This window comes from Ochotona princeps, chromosome 2 (genome assembly GCF_030435755.1).
Source record: "Ochotona princeps isolate mOchPri1 chromosome 2, mOchPri1.hap1, whole genome shotgun sequence".
Taxonomy (NCBI): Eukaryota; Metazoa; Chordata; class Mammalia; order Lagomorpha; family Ochotonidae; genus Ochotona; species Ochotona princeps.
In genome coordinates, this window is record NC_080833.1 from 58,184,237 (window position 1) to 58,203,911 (window position 19,675).

Sequence of the window (19,675 nt, forward strand, 5' to 3'; positions counted from 1 at the left end):
TAATACTGTTTTAAGGTTAAAATTCAAACACGTACCCCATGAATCAACAAAGTATCATTAATGCCGTTGAAGTTCCTGGTGATCCATTCTTGATTATGTTTCCCACTCTCCCACAAATGACTAGTGGATATAAGTGTTTTTTTACATGTGTAAAATCTTTTAAGTCACGTCTGTAAATTTCAGTCAGTATTTTTTGTATGTATTTGGTGGAACATTTGCTTCTGCCTTAGTTCTTTCCCATCATCAGATTAAAAGATAATGGTTTCTACCCAGCCTGAATGTGTTTTTAATTATGTAAGGGAAATGTCATTTACATTTTTGCATCAGCAGATTTCCTTGTGCTAATATTTCTTAAAATGTGTATGCTAATAAATATTCAGCAGAATTACATATTTTTGTTATTCTAGGTAGCTGACTCAAAATGCAGGTGCCCATTGCAAATATTTTAAGAAATGCTTTACAGTATATTAAGTATTGGATCCTTATCCCTCCCCTGTTTTCATATAAGAAATATTTTTCTAAAATAATGTTATACAGCATATGCATATAAAATGGCAAGATGCACTTAAAATATTTCAGAACTCCATTCTTTGTTTTAGGTTGAATCATGTAGCTGCTGGTCTTGTTTCACCAAGTCTGAAGTCTGACACCTCTAGTAAAGAAATAGAGGAAGCTATGAAAAGAGTACGAGAAGCACAGTCCCTGATTTCTGCTGCTATAGAGCCAGGTAAAATATGTTTGTGTGGTTTTGTGGAATATAAATCTCTGAAACAAATTTTTAGGAAGATTATTTATTGGCATACCACCCAGACATGTGGAAATAATTTGAGCTACCTTTTGTTTGCTTCACTAATACTAACTACTTCAGAGAAGATGACTGGAAACGTTGCTGGCTTTCCAGGCCACCCCACCTGCCACCAGTAGTGATTAAAACAATCCAAATGTCATTAGAGCTAACAGTATCTAATACTTGGCTATAAAATCTTTATGTCTAGCTTCAAATAGGCTTCTTTTTTTTTTTTTTTCAAGATTTATTTTGTTGGAAAAGCAGATTTACACACATATCTGCCATTTGCTGGTTCACTCACCAACCGGCCTCAATAACCATTGTGACCATAAAAGCCAGTAGCTTCTTCCAGGTCTCCCACACGGGTGCTGAGTCACAAGCGTTTGAGCCATCCTCTGCGCTTTCTCAGGTCACAAGCAGGGAGCTGGATGGGAGGTAAAGCAGCTGGGACATGAACCAGCGCCGATATGGGATCCTAACGCATGCAAGGCGAGGATTCAGCCACCATGCCATCACGCCAGGCCCCAGATAGCCTAAGTTTTGTTTGATTAAGACAAGCTAAATAAAAATGCTTATATGTCATTTCTTTAAAGGAAACCAAGTATTCTGTACAGGTTGCCTTTTTGAAATCTGTGTATTTTTGCCTGTGGTCCTGTGTGTACTACTTTATTTTCCTAAGAACTTTGTGTACTTATTATTGACAGTGACATTCACAATAAATGGTTAGTGAAGTCACCTAAATGTGAAAGAGAAGTCACATATTGAGGATAGCTCATTTATTAAAAATATGCAGTGGATTTATTTTTTCTTTAGGTGCTAAGTTAAAGAAGTTTTTGTTGTTTAAAGTATGGGAAATGATAGCTCTAGATCAATACCCTTTTCATAGCTTGTTTCATGGGAAATCCTTTACATGTTTCAGTGCTGGAGAGTGAGCTGGTCCAAAGAACCTGTAACTTCTGTGAACTTCAACATTGTAATTATGCATAATCACTTAAGATACAAGTATATATATAGAAGTAATAGATTAAGATGGTATAGAAATGTTAAAAGTAATTCCTGAAGGGAATAATAATTTTATTGGATGATTTCTAAATCTTTGCTTTCTTTCTTCCTTTTTTTTTTTTTTTCCGAATTTAGATAAAAAGGATGAAAAAAGAAGACATTCAAGATCAAGATCACGTTCGAGGAGGAGGAGGACTCCCTCCTCTTCAAGGCACAGGTTAGAGTGTTTCTTTTTTAATTTTTTTAGGATTTATTTATTTTATTACAAAGTCAGATATACAGAGAGGAGGAGAGACAGAGAGGAAGATCTTCCGTCCGATGATTCACTCCCCAAGTGAGCCGCAACAGCCGGTGCTGCGCTGATCCGAAGCCGGGAACCAGGAGCTTCTTTCCGGGTCTCCCACGTGGGTGCAGGGTCCCAATGCATTGGGCCATCCTTGACTGCTTTCCCAGGCCACAAGCAGGGAGCTGGATGGGAAATGGAGCTGCCGGGATTAGAACCGACACCCATATGGGATCCCGGGGTGTTGAAGGCGAGGACTTTAGCCTCTAGGCCACGCCACCGGGCCCTAGAGTGTTTCTTAACATTAATTTGAACCATAGACAATCATAATTGCTGTGTGCCACTTCTTTTTTGTTGGAAAGGCAGATACAAAGAACATACACAGAGAAAGATCTTCTATCTGCTGGCTCACTCCCCAAGTAGCCCTCAGTGGAGCTGAGCTAACTCAAAGGCAGGAGCCAGGGTCTTCTTCTGAGTCTCCCCCCGGGTGCAGGGTCCCAAGGCTTTGGGCCATCCTTGGCTGCTTTCCGAGACCATAGGCACGGAGCTGGATGGGAAGTGGCAGCTGGGATTAGAGCCGGAAACCACATGAGAGCCTGGCTGCAGTCAAGGCGAGGACTTGAATCACTTACTAAAGCACCGCTTTCTGGCTAAAATATGTTTCAGTAATTGCTGATGCTATCAATGTGTGTAAATGTGATTGTTCATCCTTGCATAAGAGGAGAAAAAGTGCAGACTAAACAAACAACTCATACTCAGAAAATCCCTAGGTGGTATCTTGAGTTAGAGCTTTGCAAAGAATTTTAACTTGAATTCTAAATAATGGCTTTTTAGTAGATACCCCAGGTCTGCTAAATTGAGATCTGTTCAAATTTATGAATATTTGTGAATTACTCTTAAGATTCGTATTACCTTGGGCCTGGTGGCGTGGTCTAGTGGCTAAAGTCCTTGCCTTGAATGCCCCGGGATCCCATGTGGGCGCCGGTTCTAATCCCGGCAGCTCCACTTCCCATCCAGCTCCCTGCTTGTGGCCTGGGAAAGCAGTTGAGGATGGCCCAGAGCCTTGGGACCCTGCACCCGTGTGGGAGACCCGGAAGAGGTTCCAGGTTCCCTGCTTTGGATCAGTGCAGCACCAGCTGTTAGGGTCATTTGGGGAGTGAATCATCGGACGGAAGATCTTCCTGTCTCTCCTGTCTGTATATCTGACTTTATAATACAAATAAATAAATCTTTAAAAAATAAAAAAAACATTCGTATTACCTGTGCTGAGGCTTTCACACATACTGTTCTTTTGCACTTAAATGCACGAGCACACGCGCGTACACACACACACACACGGACATGGTGTCATAGGCTAAGCCTGATTTTGGTATTGACATTCCGTACAGGCACTGCCTAGAGTTTCAGCTGCTCCATATCTGATCCAGCTCACTTCTTGTGGCCTGGCAAAGCAGTGGAGGATGGCTCAAATCTTTTATCCCCTACACCCATGTGAGAGACATGGGAGAAGCTCATAGCTCTGAAACCGTGCAGCCCTGTCCCTTGTGGCCATTTGTTGCGTGATCAAACAGAGGGAAAGTATATTTCTCTCTCCTCTGTGTCTTCTCTCTATGAGTGTGCCTTTACAATAAAAGTAAATAAATCTTTTAAAAAGTATGAGAACTCTGACAAGGATCTATGTGGCATATACATCTGTCAGTGTTAACCATATTAAAAAATATCATAGGACTGGACCCTTGGCACAGTAGACTAAACTTCAGACTTGGCACTGGTATCCCACATGAGCACCAATTGTATGTCCCAGCTGCTTGGCTTCCCATCAAGCTGTGTGCTTATGGTCTGGGAAAGCAGTGGAGGATGGCTCAGCACTCACTTCAAAGGCTCAGGGGAATCTCCTGGTCCCTAGCTTTAATCTGCTCAGATCTGGTGATTTAGACCATTTGTGGAGTTGAACCAGTGGATAGAAGGCCTCTCTCTTTCCTCTCTGTAACTCTGCCTTTCAAAAATAAAAATAAGATTTATGTTTAGTTGAAGGTCAGATATTCGGGGAGGAGAGACGGGTTTTCTTTCCACTGGTTCACTCCCCCAAATGGCTACAACTGCTTGAGCTTAGCAGATCTGAAGCCAGGAGCTTCCTGTAGGTCTCTCACCTAGGTGCAGGGTGCCAAGGGCTTGGGCTATCCTTTGTTGGTTTACTAGGTTGTAGGGAGAGAACTGGATTGTAAAATGGAGCAGCCAGGATACCATCTGGCACCCATATGTGGTGCCAGCACTTTCAGATGGAGGATCAGCCCGTTGAGCACAGCATTGAAACAAAACTTTTTCACAGTACTTATTTCTTTGCAAATCTCATGTTCTGCTTAGTTGAAGACACATAAGACTCATGAAACCAAACTAATAAGCTTTGTGTAACACTGAAGTCTCTTTCTCTTTTGTGGTTTTTAGTGTGTTCTTCCCAGGCTGGATTTTCTCTTAATTTTTTTTTTTTTTATTAATTACATTGCATTATGTGACACATTTTTATATGCACTGGGATTCCCCCCACCCCTCCCCAAACCCTCTCCCCATGGTGGATTGCTCCACCTTGTTGCATTACCATGGTTCAAATTCAGTTAAGATTCTTTCATTGGAGATATTTACCAAGCATAAAGTCCGGCATCTTATTCAGTGGTTTCTTGGTGAGACCATCTCTGGTCTGAAGGCAGAGCCGGCAGAGTATCATCACAATCAGTTAAAAGCCCCAACATAATATTTACAACAATTTACAACATTATGGCATTAATTGACATAGTATTGATTAACCAGTATGTTGATAGGAAAATGCAGGTTCTCAACCACAACCTGTGGCTTCTTCATAGACATTTCAATTTTGGTTTATATTCAACTGTGTTCTATACACCGTAAAATGGCTATAGATTGCTATTCAGCTGTCTCATGTCTATTTTCATTTTAGTATTTAGCAGTTTATAGCATTGAAGCATGATTTCGCTGAACCTGGCTGTTTTTCGGGTAGTCTAACTCTATAATTCTAACAGACATATGTCAACAGTTTAGGTGAACAGTTTTTAGGAGGGGTGTGCAGAGAAATCTTCCATACCCCAGTGAGGAGTAACTAATCTTTGTGTCCCACCCAGTGAGTTATAAGTGCATCCCCGCTGACCGTTTCCTGTCTGTTTCTAAGTTTTCCTTGTTGTTCTCTGTCTATTCTAGTTTTGTTTGTTTGTTTGTTTTGAGGGGTTTCTGGAGCGATCCTGATGGTCATTACAAGAGAGGGTGGGGTCCAAAGTCGGAACTAAGTAAGGACCAGAGAAAGCTCCCCTCCCCAGTCCTGAAGGAAGTTTATCATTCTTCTGTTACTGCGGACCGCTCAGGGCTCCTGGTTGTCGTTCCGATGACCTTGGATCCTGCAAGGCAGGATTTGGGGTTCTTCCATCCCATGTGGTAGATCCAAATGGGGCTGGGTGACCTCAGAGTTCTTGGCCTCTGAAGGCACTCCATTTCCCCATGGTCTCCTTGGCAGTAGGGATGTAGTCCTCGGTGCGAGGCTGGATTTTTGAAGTAATGGCCTTAGCCCAGTCCTGCCCTGGCTGTTGAGTTCACATGGAGAATAACCTAACCAATGGAAGATCCTCTCCCCTCTCTCTGTAACTGTTCTTTGTAACTGTAATTTGTTTATTTCTGTGAATAAATGAGAAAAGATAATAAATGAATAAATAAATGATAGAAAAGTTGTGAGATTCCAGGATATTTATTTTGTGGCTGAGTAATGCCAACAACTGGAAGGGAATATTCCCACTTTATTGGCAAAAATTCAGTTGCCTGAGACAGGTGAAATATGTAAAACTTTTCATTCATATATGCTTTTCTCTGCTGCTTTTACAATTTTTAGGCGATCAAGAAGCAGATCAAGAAGACGATCCCATTCTAAGTCAAGGAGTAGGCGACGATCCAAAAGTCCAAGACGGAGAAGATCTCATTCCAGAGAGAGAGGCAGAAGGTCAAGGAGCACATCAAAAAATAGGTACAAGAGGCTTGATACTGAATGAGAAAGGAATTTTAAAATTCCCAAGAACCTAAATTCTGTTCTACTTGAATAACATGAAGCTAGGGATTTGGGGGAATATGAAGTTTGATAAAAAGGTTTTTCCTTTCCATTCAACTGTGGCAGAGAATTTATCACTACCAGCCAATCTTTGTGCTGCTCCAGAAAAAGAAAGCGAACATCTAAATGTAATTTGTTCTTACGTAGTCCATCCTTGATGATTTGGAAACTTCTATTGAGTAGCACTGTAGGCTAGAAACTAAAACATATTGGAAGATCTCTCATCACATTATTTGAGGTAGAGAGCTAAAATGCAGACACCCACATTCATCATTTATTTTCACTTAAAACATAACATTCTGGGCCTGGCGCAATAGCGTAGTGGTTAAGGTCCTCGCCGTGAACGTGCTGGGATCCCATATGGTCGCCGGTTCTAATCCCGGCAGCTCCACTTCCCATCCAGCTCCCTGCTTGTGGCCTGGGAAAGCAGTCGAGGTCGGCCCAGAGCCTTGAGTTCCTGCACCCGTGTAGGAGACCCGGAAAGAAGTTCCTGGCTCCTGGCTTCAGATTGGACTGGCCGTTGCAGTCACTTGGGGAGTGAATCATCGGACGGAAGATCTTTCTCTCTGTCTCTCTTCCTCTGCACATCTGCCTTTCCAATAAAAATAAATAACTCTTAAAAAAAATAGCATTCAATAAATAGGTTTTTTATGTAAAACCAATTGTTTTTAATTAGTATACCTACTGATGTTCAACCTGTATTAATTGAGCTTTTAGTCATATTTGTAATTGGCCTCTTTTTAGTCCAGCCAGTTTCTTAAGGAAATGATTATCGTAAAAAGAATTGGACATTCCTCAAGAACATTGTTTATTTTTTAAGAGGGTATGATGAAATTACAGAGAAGGGACCATTGTTAACATCACTTGGCTAATGTTGGAAGAGATTTGATAGAAGGTGAATCTTGAGTATTCACTTTGGATCCATTTCACTAGATTCAGTGGGGCACATGATTTAGGTAAGAATAAGGTTTACGGGGCCCAGCCCGGTATCCTAGTGCCTAAAGTGCTCGCCTTGCATGCTCTTAGATCCATATCGGTGCTGGTTCCTGTCCAGGCTGCCCCAATTCCCATTGTAGTTCACTGCTTGTGGCCTGAGAAGGCAGTCAAGGATGGCCCAAAGCCTTGGGAGTCCGCACCCATGTGAGAATCCCAAAAGAAACTATTTAAAATGGGTTTAAAAACACACAACTTCTTGAGATTCCGATTATTTTAGCATATGAGAACCAGTAGTTGGGTCCGGCACCGTGGCCTAGTGGCTGAAGTCCTCACCTTGAACGCCTGGATCCCATGTGGGCGCCGGTTTTAATTCCGGTGGCTCCACTTCCCATCCAGCTCCCTGCTTGTGGCCTGGAAAAGTGGTCAAGGACAGCCCAAGGCTTTGGGACTCTGTGCCCATGTGGGAGACCCAGAAGAGGTTCCTGGCTCCTGGCTTCAGATCGGCGCAGCACCGGCTGTTGTGCTCCCTTGGGGAGTGAATCATCGGATGGAGGATCTCTCTGTCTCTTCTCCTCTCTGTATATCTGGCTTTGTAATAAAAATGAATAAATCTTAAAAAAAAAAAAAAACAGTGGTTAAAGTCAGAAATTGTAAAGATATTGTCAGTAGTTACTTTTGGACTGTGTTTGCACTAGATCCCCAATATCTGGGATGAGGAATAAACACACAGCGCATCTTGAGATTAAATGATAAATACTTACGAAAGCGAAAGTGGATCATGGAGCAAGATGGCTAGGAGAGGAAGAATATAGGATAAAGAATGGTTGAGGACAGGTAATTTAGGCAAGTTCTTGTTACAAAAATAGAAGACATTGGTATGCAGTTTGCCTGGAGGCATCTAGTAAAGAGTGAGCTTCAGTGAGTTTGAATAAATATAAGTATAAATTAACAACCTAGAAAGATTTGAGTTGAGGGTAGTTTTAGTGCCAATCCTTTGTAATAACACAGAGTAGACCAGAGTGTGTGGCATCAAAATGAGGAAGAAAGTACACATTGTCTCACAAGGTTAAACACCTCTTCTAATGCCTGCAGCCCATGTATCAGACCAATTCAAGTCCCAGCCACTGTGATTCCACTCTAGCTTCCTGCCAGTACCCCTGGAGGGCAGCAGATTATGACCCAGTATATGGGCCTGTGTGGTCCACATGGGAGAACTGGATGAAATTCCCAATATCTGCTGCACCTTGGCTCAGCTCCATCTGTTGTAGGCATTGGAAGAGTGAGCCATTGAAGGAGAGAATATGTCATGCTCACTTTGCCTTTGAAGTAAATAAATCTGTTCGGGGTGCAGAGCAAAGAGGTATAGTGGCTTGATCCATGATGGAAATTAACATGGGATGCATTCAAAAATATTGACAGTATGATTTAGGTAGTGTGTTAGTTGAGTTTGGACCAGTAGTAAAGATGGGTTGGGAAACTGCTAAAATCAGTCTGGGGGGAAAAACTGTTGAAGAATTTACAGGCAGTTACTAAAACTATTGGTGTTTACCACCAAACCAAAAAAATTGGACAACTTCTTAATTTTCTCTGGATATTGACTGTTTCAGTATGTCAGAATGAAGTCTTCTGAAACACCATTAAAATAGAATTTTAAGAGAAATAGTTTTACCAGGGCCCAGCGTGGTGGCCTGGCAACTCAAGTCCTGGCCTTGAACGTGCCGAGATCCTACATGGGCCCCTCCACTTCCCATCCAGCTCCCTGCTTGTGGTTTGGAAAAGCAGTTGAGGACAGCCCAAAGACCCTGTACCCACGTGGGAGACCCGGAAGAGCTCCTGGCTCAAAGCTTTGGATCGGCGCAGCACTGGCCGTTGTAGTCACTTGGGGTGTGAATCATCGCATGGAAGATCTTTCTGTCTCTCCTCCTCTCTGTATATCTGACTTTGCAATAAAAATAAATAAATCTTTATTTTAAAAAAATAATAAGAACACTTAAACTAGTAGTGGAAGAGTAGAACTGTGGGCCTAACAACTCCCAGGGTTTTTTTTTGTTTGTTTTAAGATTTTTTTTTTTTTTGGAAAGGCAGATACACAGAAAAGGAGATACAGAAAAAGATCTTCCATCCTCTGTCTCACTCCCCAAGAGGCCACAATGCTGGAGCTGAGCTGATCTGAAACCAGGAGCTTCTTGGTCTCTCAGGTGCAGGGTCCCAAGGCTCTGGGCTGTTCTCTACTGCTTTCCCACGCCACAGGCAGGGAGCTGAATGGGAAGTAGAGCAGCTGTGATTAAAACCAGTGCCCACATAGGATCCCAGTGCGTGCAAGATGAGGACTTTAACCACTATGCTATTGCACCGGGCCTGGCTACTCCACTTCTAAGTCAGCTTCCTACCTATGACCTGGGAAAGCAGCAGAGGTTTGCCTGAGTCCATGGGCCACATGGGAGACATAACAGAAGCTCCTGGCTTTGGATTGGCCCAGTTCTGGCTGGTTTGGCCATTTAGGGAATGAACCAGCATGTAGAAGAGCTCTGTCTCTCCTTCTCCAACTCAGGCTATGCAAAAAGTAACATTGAAGTTGCTTTGGTACAGCAAAATAGGAGATAGAGTGGCCTAGCAGCTAAAACACTTTTTGATAAAAGTATCTTAGAGTTCTCAGGTTTGTATTTTAACTGCATACCTGTTTAAAGTTAACTGCTAAATTCTCACTCTGAAGATCTGTCTTATGCATAGATCTCACATTTTTGTGCAAAAATAAACTTTAATTCCATTTTCATTTAATTTTTTTAACCTCTCTCCTTTTGCCACATAAACTGTTATCCCTAAAAATAACTTGTATCAGAGTTGCAATTCATGCTTTCAGGATGAAACTTTGAAGGGATAAAATTGATTATTTTGTTTTTATTTGTAGTCACTTTTTAAGTAGGAATTAATCTCTTAATGTGTTCTTTAATTGTGTTAGAGACAAAAAGAAAGAAGACAAAGAAAAGAAACGTTCCAAAACGCCACCAAAAAGCTACAGTACGGCCAGACGTTCTAGAAGTGCAAGCAGGTATGGTAGAATTATACATTCTTCACTTTTTAAAAAACATGTCATTTCAGAATAATTTTAAATTTACAAAGCAAAAATTGTGAGAAGTGATACAGTTTCCATTATTCCTCACTCAACTTCCCTTACTAACATCTTAGGTTAGCTTGTCATAATTAAAGAACCACATACATTCCTCAAACTTTTTTTTTCTTATGTCTTTGCTCTTTCTATTCTTCCCAACATCCCAGCCAACATTCTATGTTCAAATTGGGTTAGATTGGTTTTTCAATTATAACTTGCAAATATGAATGAGAATATGTAATGTATGTCTTGCTGTGTGTTATTTCAACACAGTATCTTCCTTTTGCATATTTTAGTAAGAAATGTCACAGTTTCAGTATTTTTAAAGCTGAATGGTGTTCAGTTGTATCTATACCACATTTTCTTTATACCACATTTTCTTTATCCATTCATGCAATGATGGACCCATTGGTTAATTTCATAAATAACTTTTTGTGAACAGCACTTTGATAAAAATGATGAAGCAGGTATCTTTTGGATGCTCTGTAAGTTCGTGTCCTGTGGATGTATGTGCAGTAATGGGACTGCTGGGTCATCACACCGTTCTGGTTGGTTTTTGAGGAATCTCCACACTCTTGCGTTCTGTACCTGAACCTATTTACATTCCTGCCGGTCACGAATCAAGAGTTGCTCTTTTAGTCTGGCATTGTGACTTAGCAGATAAAGCTGCTTGCTGCCTACGATGCTTTCATCCCACATGGGTGTCAGTTTGTATCTTGATCCAGCTTTCTGCTGATAGCCTGGGATAAGGCAACAGTTGATGGCCCAAGTGTTTAGACCCCTGGCTACCCATTTGTGAGACCTTTATAAAGTTCCTGTTTTCAGCCTGGCCCAGCCCTTGCCATTTGCCATCTTGTGAAAATCAAATCTCTTTTTAAGCATTTCTTTCTCCCCATCCTCACCAACATTGTTCTCTTTGATAATAGCTGAACTAAGAGGCGGGAAACGGTACCTCACTGTGATTTTGACTTGTATTATCTTTTTTTTTTTTTTTTTTTTAAGATTTATTTTATTTTTCATTACAAAGTCAGATATACTGAGAGGAGGAGAGACAGAGAGGAAGTGGAGCTACCGGGATTAGAACCAGCGGCCATATGGGATCAAGGCAAGGACCTTAGCCACTAGGCCGCGCTGCCGAGCCCGACTTGTATTATCTTGATGGATAGTGGTAATGAGCATTTTCATTGATTTTGTTGGCTCTTCGTATTTTTTGGGTTTGTGTGTTCTTTTATATCCTCGGCATTCAACCTTTGTCAGATAAATAGCTCAGAATATTTTCTCTGATTGTTACCTGTTGATGATTTTGGTGTGCAGAAGCTTCTTGGTTTATATAATCCCATTTAGCTAGGTTTGCTTTTTCTGCCTGCATTTTTGAGATCTGAAGAAATCATAGCTTACAGGAATGTCTCAAACTGTTTCCCCTGTTTTCTTCCAGCATTTTCATAGTTAAAGATTTTTGAGTTGATTTCTGGATATTCCAGTTTCATTAGTCAGCTTATATACTGTCCAGTTTTGCCAGCACTGTTTATTGAAAAGTCACTTCTTTTTTCCATTGTATGTCAGAAAGTACTTGGTTTTACTCTATGTACACGTGTAAATTTCTGGGCTGTTTGCTCCATTGATAGAGTGTTTATGCCGATAATATGCTCTTTCAGTTAGTAGAACTTTGTGGTGTGCTAGGAAGTCGGATACTGTGATGCTTTCTGCCGTGTGTGTGTGTGTGTGTGTGTGTGTGTGTGTGTGTGTGTAGGATTGCTTTCACTATTGAGTTTTTGCAGGTTTACTATGCACTTCAGCGTTCTTTTCCAGTTCCATAACAAATATCATTGACAAGTTGACAAGAATTGCCTGCAATGTGTAGATAATATGGACACTGTAATAATAGTCATTCTTTTAGTCCATGAACAGAATTTATCTTTCCATTTTTTAAAATGTCCTTGCTTATTTCTTGCATTCTTCTTTCATTAGTGTTTTATAATTTTCATTGTAGAGATAGTCTTTGGTTAAGCTACTTCCATTTTTAAGTGTATTCAGCTTGAATCTTTTTAGATTGTTGTTATTAATGATACCCCTTTTGACTTGCCTTTCAGCGAAGTTATAATTGATGTGTAAAAATGCTGCTGTACTTAAATGTTGATATTGGCAGTAACTTCAGTGAATTGATTTATCAGTTCTAAAGGTTTTTGGTAGTCTAAGTTATCCCATGTATAAAATTGTGTCACCTCCAAACACAGATATTTTCATTACCTCATTTCCAATGTTGATGTCCTTAATGTCTTTCTTTTTGCTAACTATTCTTATTCATACCTCCAATAATATATTGAGTAAGGCTGGTGATAGTGGATGTCCTTATCTTATTCTAGCTTTCAGCATTTCTCCCTGTATATGATTTGGACTGTTGGTTTGTCAGGTTTGTCATATTTTTATTATTTTGAGGTGTGTTCCTTCTGTATCAAATTTGTTGCAGGTTTTTATCATTCATTTTGAATCTTCCCATGCTTTGTCTGCACCTGCTCATATGATACAGTGGCTTTTGTTCTTTGCATTAATGTGATTTAAGGCATTTGTTGATTCGCAAATGTTAAACCAACTGCATCCCTGGGTAAATCCCGTCTGATTGTGATGTAGGATCTGTTTGCTGCAGTGTGTGGTTTTGCCTGCTAAATTTAATTTTTTCATCTGTATTGGTCAGTTATGTTGTTTTGTGCTTTGATTGCTATAGGGTAATATTTCATTAGAAGTTTACCGGAGTTCCATCATTTCCTGTGTTTTATTATTTGCAGTATATCTGAGATACTGCCTCTTCAAATGTTTTTTAGAATTAAGGTCCTGAATTTTTTTTTCCTGCAAATTTTACTCGAAAGCCTGTGTACATGAATTGTTTTCCAAACCGTGGATGTCTCAGTGTTTAATAAAGTTAGCTGTGCCATTATAGGAAATTTTCCTAGGCCAGTTTGTGAAGAAAAATCTAAAATTCATCTTTATATCATCTCTTCTTCATATTAAGATGTAGAATATATTTGAATTAGCGTGAAAATTAACAGATTAGTTTTTGTATCTTAACCTAGTTAAGTTTTAATGTTTAAAGTACACTATAACTGTTACACAAATTACATTGGTGAATTGAGGCAGTTCAAGTTCTGATTTGTGTCATTTTATACAGCATCTTTATAAGAACCAAAACTTAAGATTTAGTTATTTTTATTGCAAAAGTAGATCAGATTTGCAGAGGAGAAGGACGACAGATTCTCTGTCCACTGGTTCACTCCCCAAATGGCTGCAGTGGCCACAGCTGAACCGATAAAGCCAGGTGCTGCTACTGGATCTGTTATGTGAGTGCAGATCCAAAGGCTTTGGGCCATTTTCTAATGCTTTCCCAGACCATATACAGGGAGCTGGATAGAAGGGATGCAGCAGACAGAACTGGCATCCATATGGGATCCCAGCACTTCAAGGTGAGGGCTTAGCCACAGAGGCGTCACGCTGTGCCCCAGATATATTATTTTCATGACCTTGAGTTTAGCAGTGTTTCCTAGGCGTGATCCGAGTACATGCAACAACAGTGTTAGCAATTACCAAAATTAAACTTCTGTGTTTCAAAGAATACCTTAAGTAAGTAAAGATAGGCCAACATTGTAGCTCAGTGGATTAAACCACAAGTGTTAACACTAGCATCTTAAATTGGAGTGCTAGCTCAAGGCCCAGCTACTCTGATCTCTGTGCCTGGGTATGGCTCCTGCTACCTATGTGGGAGATCAGGAAGGGGAATTCTGATTTTTGCCTATGCAACTAGAGTTTGAGGCTGACAGTGATCCAGTATGTGAAAGATATTGTTTCTGTCATTCTCCTTCAAATAAATAAAGCAAAATATAAAATAGCTCCACAGAGGATTAAAAATATTTGCAAACAGAAGCAACCAAATTAAAAATGGGAAAAGAATCTATACAGGCAGTTCTCCAAAGAAGGTATACCAGTGTCGACAAGTACTTGAAAGTATGTTCAGCAGTGTTGGCCTCCCACCAAGAAAATGCAAATCAGAGTCACCATGAGAAACCACTGTGACACCCATTAGGATGGTTGTGATACTTTGCCTGAATTAAAACATCTTTTAGCTTCTATTAAATACTTTGTGTTCACAATTGTGTTTTATCCAGGGATACAAAAGTACAAAATACCACAAATTTCTAAATGATAGAGGGTGACTTATTCTATGGAATGGGGAAGCAATTTGATTTCTATTTTATTGGTGACTGCTTCCCATGTCATAGCATTACTGAATTATTTCTATACCTGTCTGGCTACTGAGTACTTGAAATATCTTTTCACTTCTGACTTTTTCTTCCTTCAATTAGAACTTAACAGAATGTCTTTAAGAACAATTGCCAGAAATTAGAAGTTGTCTTAAACAACTAAGGAAGGAAAGCTACACAGTTTGCAGGTGTTTCTATTCCGTGAATGCATAATTTGAGTCATGCTGCAGAGATTTTAGTGAAGCTTAGATTATGCTGTATTTTAAAGCATAATACACACATTTGTGATTTTAGAGAAAGACGACGAAGACGAAGCAGGAGTGGAACAAGATCTCCTAAAAAACCCAGGTCTCCTAAACGAAAATTGTCACGGTCACCATCCCCTAGGAGGTAACAGTGTTTATCATTTAAAATTTCCTTGTAATTTTTAGGAATTTTCAAATTTTAAAACTTTCCCATGGTTTTCTGAGGCTTAAAATGTTTATTACTTGAGTGTTAAACCTTTTGTGAGATTGGAAATCCAGTGTTTTGAAATTGCTTCTTTGCTGTCCTGATTCATCTTGAGAAAGTTGGGTCAAGGTTGCCATCTCCATAAGTTATGTTGCTACATTTCAGGTTGAAATCCTGAGCAGTTAACTTTTAAGTGATTATTTTGAGGGCCTCTGCCAACATCCACTATGGATATTGCTGGTTTGTGTCCCAGTTGTTCCAACTCCTGCTTATGGAATGGGAAAGCCACAGAAAATGACTCAAGTCTTTAGGCCTTTATCCCCAAGTGGGAGACTCAGAAGAAGCTCCTGACTTTAGATCTGCCCGATCCAGCTGTTGTGGCCATTTGGGGAGTGAACCACAGGAAGGGAGAGTTCTCTGTTCTCCTGTGTAACTGTATTTTTAATTTAAAATAATCTTGAGCACATTTTTTAAATTGTCATTCTAGACACAAAAAGGAAAAGAAGAAAGATAAAGACAAAGAAAGAAGCAGAGATGAAAGGGAACGATCAACAAGCAAGAAAAAGAAAAGTAAAGATAAAGAAAAAGACCGAGAAAGAAAATCAGAGAGTGATAAAGATGTAAAAGTATGTTTAAAAACTAACTTGTTTTGGTATTTGGGCTGGTATTGCTACTTTTAGGAAGTGGTTTTTCTTTGAAGAAGTTTACTTTTGTTATTCTCGTTGGCAAAGCAGGTTACTCGGGATTACGATGAAGAGGAACAGGGATATGACAGTGACAAAGAGAAAAAAGAGGAGAAGAAACCAACTGAAGCCAGTTCACCTAAAACAAAGGAGTGCTCTGTGGAGAAGGGAGCTGGTGATTCACTAAGAGAGTCCAAAGTGAACGGGGATGATCATCATGAGGAAGACATGGATATGAGTGACTGAGTGTTGCCACTCTAGGACTGCAGCTGTACACATGCATCAGTGTCATTCCTTTGTGTGATTTCTTAATGCTGTATTTGTTCATCTCAAACCTAGATGTACACAGCTGAGTTTCAAATGGTTATAAAGCTTCTGACAGTGGTAGTATTGACATCAAAAGGCTTTTCGGAAGTGGTAATGGGTAAACAGTTTGTGTGGTGAAAGCTGATTGAAGAACCAAGCAGTTTTACTATTCTGGTGCTGCTTCTTAACAAAAATGAAAAAGCTGCATGCATCTACAGCAGGCATGGATTGTTTATGTTGTATGATCTGCCTATTATGTGAGTTCATTTAGACTATTTCTAAAATTTGATTCATTGCCGAAATAGCACCATGTAGGGAATGCACTGATTGCATGTTACTGTGGCAAGAATATCCTAAATGTCATTGAAATCCTTCAACATGATGGATCTACTTACGGTCTTGTTTATCAACATGAGAAATTAATATTTTTAGATTACATCTGGAAATGAGCATTTGAAATGAATGATCCTTTGAGCCTTATGGCTAAATTTTTGTGGCTTTTGTTTAACTTTGAAAGGTTGTATATGCACTAACCTTTTTTGATGGCCGATTAGGGTTTAATTGCAGAAATAAGGTTTGAAAGAAAATTGTCTTTCGCAGTGGGTAAATAGCCTAATTTGAAGTAGAGTTGTATAATTTTCCTTAGGTGTTTAGGGATATGATATTTTTTCCTGAAATAATTTATTCCATCTCTACATCAGTGAAAGCTATCCACCTGTTCAGAGTTCTGTAAAATAAAGTTAACTGTTCTGATTTGCAAAGTTCTAAACTCACTGTTGGAAAAAAGGGGTAGTGCATTTTAAATTGACCTTCATATGCTTTTAGAATAAGACAAATCCACTTGATAATGTACTTTTATTTGATCTCAAGTTGTATAAAACCAATAAATTTTGTGTTACTGTTATTACAGTAGTGATCATATGCATACAGTGATTCCATGTTATACAAAGTAGTTAGGCAACTTGTTCTTAGTTACACAAGTTGCAAGCTTCACTTTTGTGCAGCAGATGCAGAAGTAGGCTACAGTCTGTGCCATGTTGATGTACAGTTTCTGAAATTGTTTTACAAGACTTTGATAATAAAACCCTTAAACTTATGTTCATGTTCCTGTAAAACTGTATTTGTATTTATTTATGCAATTGAATGTATGACATTTACCTCTGTCGTTTTATACATTTAACTTCTTTGTTTTAGTAAGAAGATAAAAATCCATCACTAAGTAGTTGAAAGTTGCCATTAGAATTGTAAAAATGATTAATTTTTATCTAAAGCAGCCTTAGCTTAGATAACCTTGTTTCTTATATTTTGAGTGTAGGAATCAGGTTGGATAATGCAATGAACTTTAGGATATACAGTGATCCCGCTATATCTAGAAAATTTATATTTTCAGTGAAATATAAATATTTGCCTTTTCTGGAATAGTGTAGAAACTGTCATGTATCTACTGTATAGTGCAAAATAGCATATTTATTCATTAAATGCGTAAAGTTTGGGTGGCTGGGAATAAGGAAAAATGAGACTTGGAATTGTAGCTTCCTGGCTTTCTTCCAAGTTTTGACAAATTTTTTACGCTTCAAAATTCAAATGCCATATAGAAATGCAACACTGTTTTTACAGTTTGTAGTAACTTTTAGAAGATTTTATCAAAAGGAATATTTGTCTATAGTGAGTTTAACAAGTTCTAGCGCTGGCCCTAATCACTGCATTTTTTTTAATCAAATGTTGAACACAGATGACATTTAAACTTAACACTTTTTAACAGATGAAATTGAGCGATGTATCATGGCCATTTTTTCAACGCATTGACAATTTCATGTGGCAATTTTAATACTTGGAATCTGTTTCCTCGCTTGTCACCTCTGAATCCAAACATTCTCCCTTTTCTCAAGGACTGGGAAATTTGTTGGTTTTAAAGTAGTTCAACTGACATAGGACAGTACAGTAACAGGAATCTAGTGTTTCAGTGAACTTTTTCTATACAAGGGAGTATTGCACAAGGCCACAAGCCTTTTAAGATAAGCAGTGAATTCAAGTGAACACTGCCTCCACTCTGAGCTTGGTTCTGTATGAAATAAAAGTGGTTTTGTTAGAAAAATGTTTGTCCTTATTTATTTGCTTAAAATGTTAAGGAGTGGATAACAGGTAAAGGATGTCAAAGAATTTAAGTCCAGTTTTATTGGGTTTTATTAGACGTGAGGATCCCTGTGATTCTTATTTACAAAAGTAGATTGTTGGTCAGATAAAAGGCCTTAGGCATAGCAGTCTAGGATACCGCCAGCCCCTTAGCACCAGGATTCAAGTGTCCGCTCCCCCCTGAAGCCAGCTTCCTAATGTGGCTCCTGGGGAAGTAGTGACGGCTTAGGTTATTGCATCTCTGCCACTCACATAGGAGGTTTCAGGCATTTGAGCAGATGAAAGTGACATGGAAACGTGTTTGGAACAGTGAGTGCTGCTGGTTGGATGGTTAATTTTGGTAGGTGTAAAAAATATCGCTCTTTTTGTAAAGGTGGGTTTTGGTTAATTTCTATTTCTCTCTGAAATGTTTTAAAAAGTGAGTAGATACTTAGTATTAATAATGGGCTTTTGGAATAAATACTAACCTTGGAGCAGCATCTAAACTGAGGATGTATTGTATGTTAATAACTATTCATCTCTTGCAAAAATCTTGGGTACCAGATGAAGGATTTAAGCGTCCATGCTGTTGTGTGTTCAGACAAAATTACGAAGTGTAATTGAGGTTCTATTCCACTTTAAACAAGCTAATCCATTTCAAACCTGTGCTATATGAAATGCTTTTTTTAATAGGTTAGTCCATTGATTTGCAAGCTTTTAATTCTGTATCAGTGACTCATTTCAGTTACTTTATATTGTATATTGGTTAATGTTTTTAAAGACTTCCTATATATTGGACAGTAGGACAAAATGAAATTGCTACTGGCACTTTGGTTCTAAAAAATCATTTTCTGTAAGATTTTTATTAGCAGAAGTAGTAATTACACTTCTTTGGGAGAAGTCTGGTGATTGTAGATGTCTACAGTTGAATCTGTTCTTTATTTTTGTTCCATTTTCATTTTTGTCCGTATATATTAAATTTAAACATTCCTAGCAAGGTAACTTAGTGCCATTCAAATCATCCTACAGTTTATAGCCCGTGTACAGTACAAAATATTTAATAACTAAGAATTTACAGAGAAAAGGTGTGATACAGTATTCTAACATAACTAAATAAATAAAAATTAATTTTAAAATGTTAAAAAAAAATGGAAAAGAGATCCACACCTTTTTCAAAACTTTTTAAAGATTTATTTTTATTGCAAAGTCAGATGTAGATAGAGGAGACAGGAAGATCTCCCATCCGATGATGCACTCCCCAAGTGACCACAACGACTGGTGCTCAACCGATCTGCAACCAGGAGCCTTTTCCAAGTCTGCCACGTGGGTAGAGGGTCCCAAGGCTTTGGGCTGTCCTCGACTGCTTTTCCAAACCACAAGCAGGGAGCTGGGTGGGAAGTGGGGCTGCTAGGATTAGAGGCGCCCATATGGGATCTCAGTGCTTTCAAGGCAAGGACTTGAGCTGCTAGGCTTCTGTGCCAGGCCCGAAACTTTTTATTTGTTAGAAGATGATTCCCTCAGTGCACCAGCATCACTGAAATTAGTATGGTACTTTTCTAAGCAGAGCTAGGCAAAGGGGTTTTATCCCTGCCATCCTCCCTGTCAGGTTTCCTGGTTTTCTCAACTTGGCTCTGTTTCCATTCTCCACCTTCCTG

General features: G+C 39.2%; 1 protein-coding gene across 8 annotated transcripts in view; it reads left to right on the forward strand.

Annotated features, from left to right (window-relative positions):
• The window catches only part of SRSF11 (serine and arginine rich splicing factor 11), a 42,912-nt gene extending 25,907 nt beyond the window's left edge, over positions 1-17,005 (forward strand). For 6 of the 8 annotated variants that reach the window (XM_058657989.1, XM_012928031.2, XM_058658027.1 and 3 more), the window contains 7 exons: positions 600-727; positions 1,925-2,006; positions 5,962-6,093; positions 10,070-10,159; positions 14,764-14,859; positions 15,407-15,545; positions 15,651-17,005. In XM_058657989.1, coding sequence (XP_058513972.1) covers positions 600-727; positions 1,925-2,006; positions 5,962-6,093; positions 10,070-10,159; positions 14,764-14,859; positions 15,407-15,545; positions 15,651-15,848 — 865 coding nt within the window. In that variant the 3' untranslated portion in view covers positions 15,849-17,005. The remainder of the gene's footprint in view (positions 1-599; positions 728-1,924; positions 2,007-5,961; positions 6,094-10,069; positions 10,160-14,763; positions 14,860-15,406; positions 15,546-15,650) is intronic. The other 2 variants (XM_004588772.4, XM_058657999.1) reach the window with 2 other exon arrangements.
• The last annotated feature ends 2,670 nt before the right edge of the window (positions 17,006-19,675 follow it).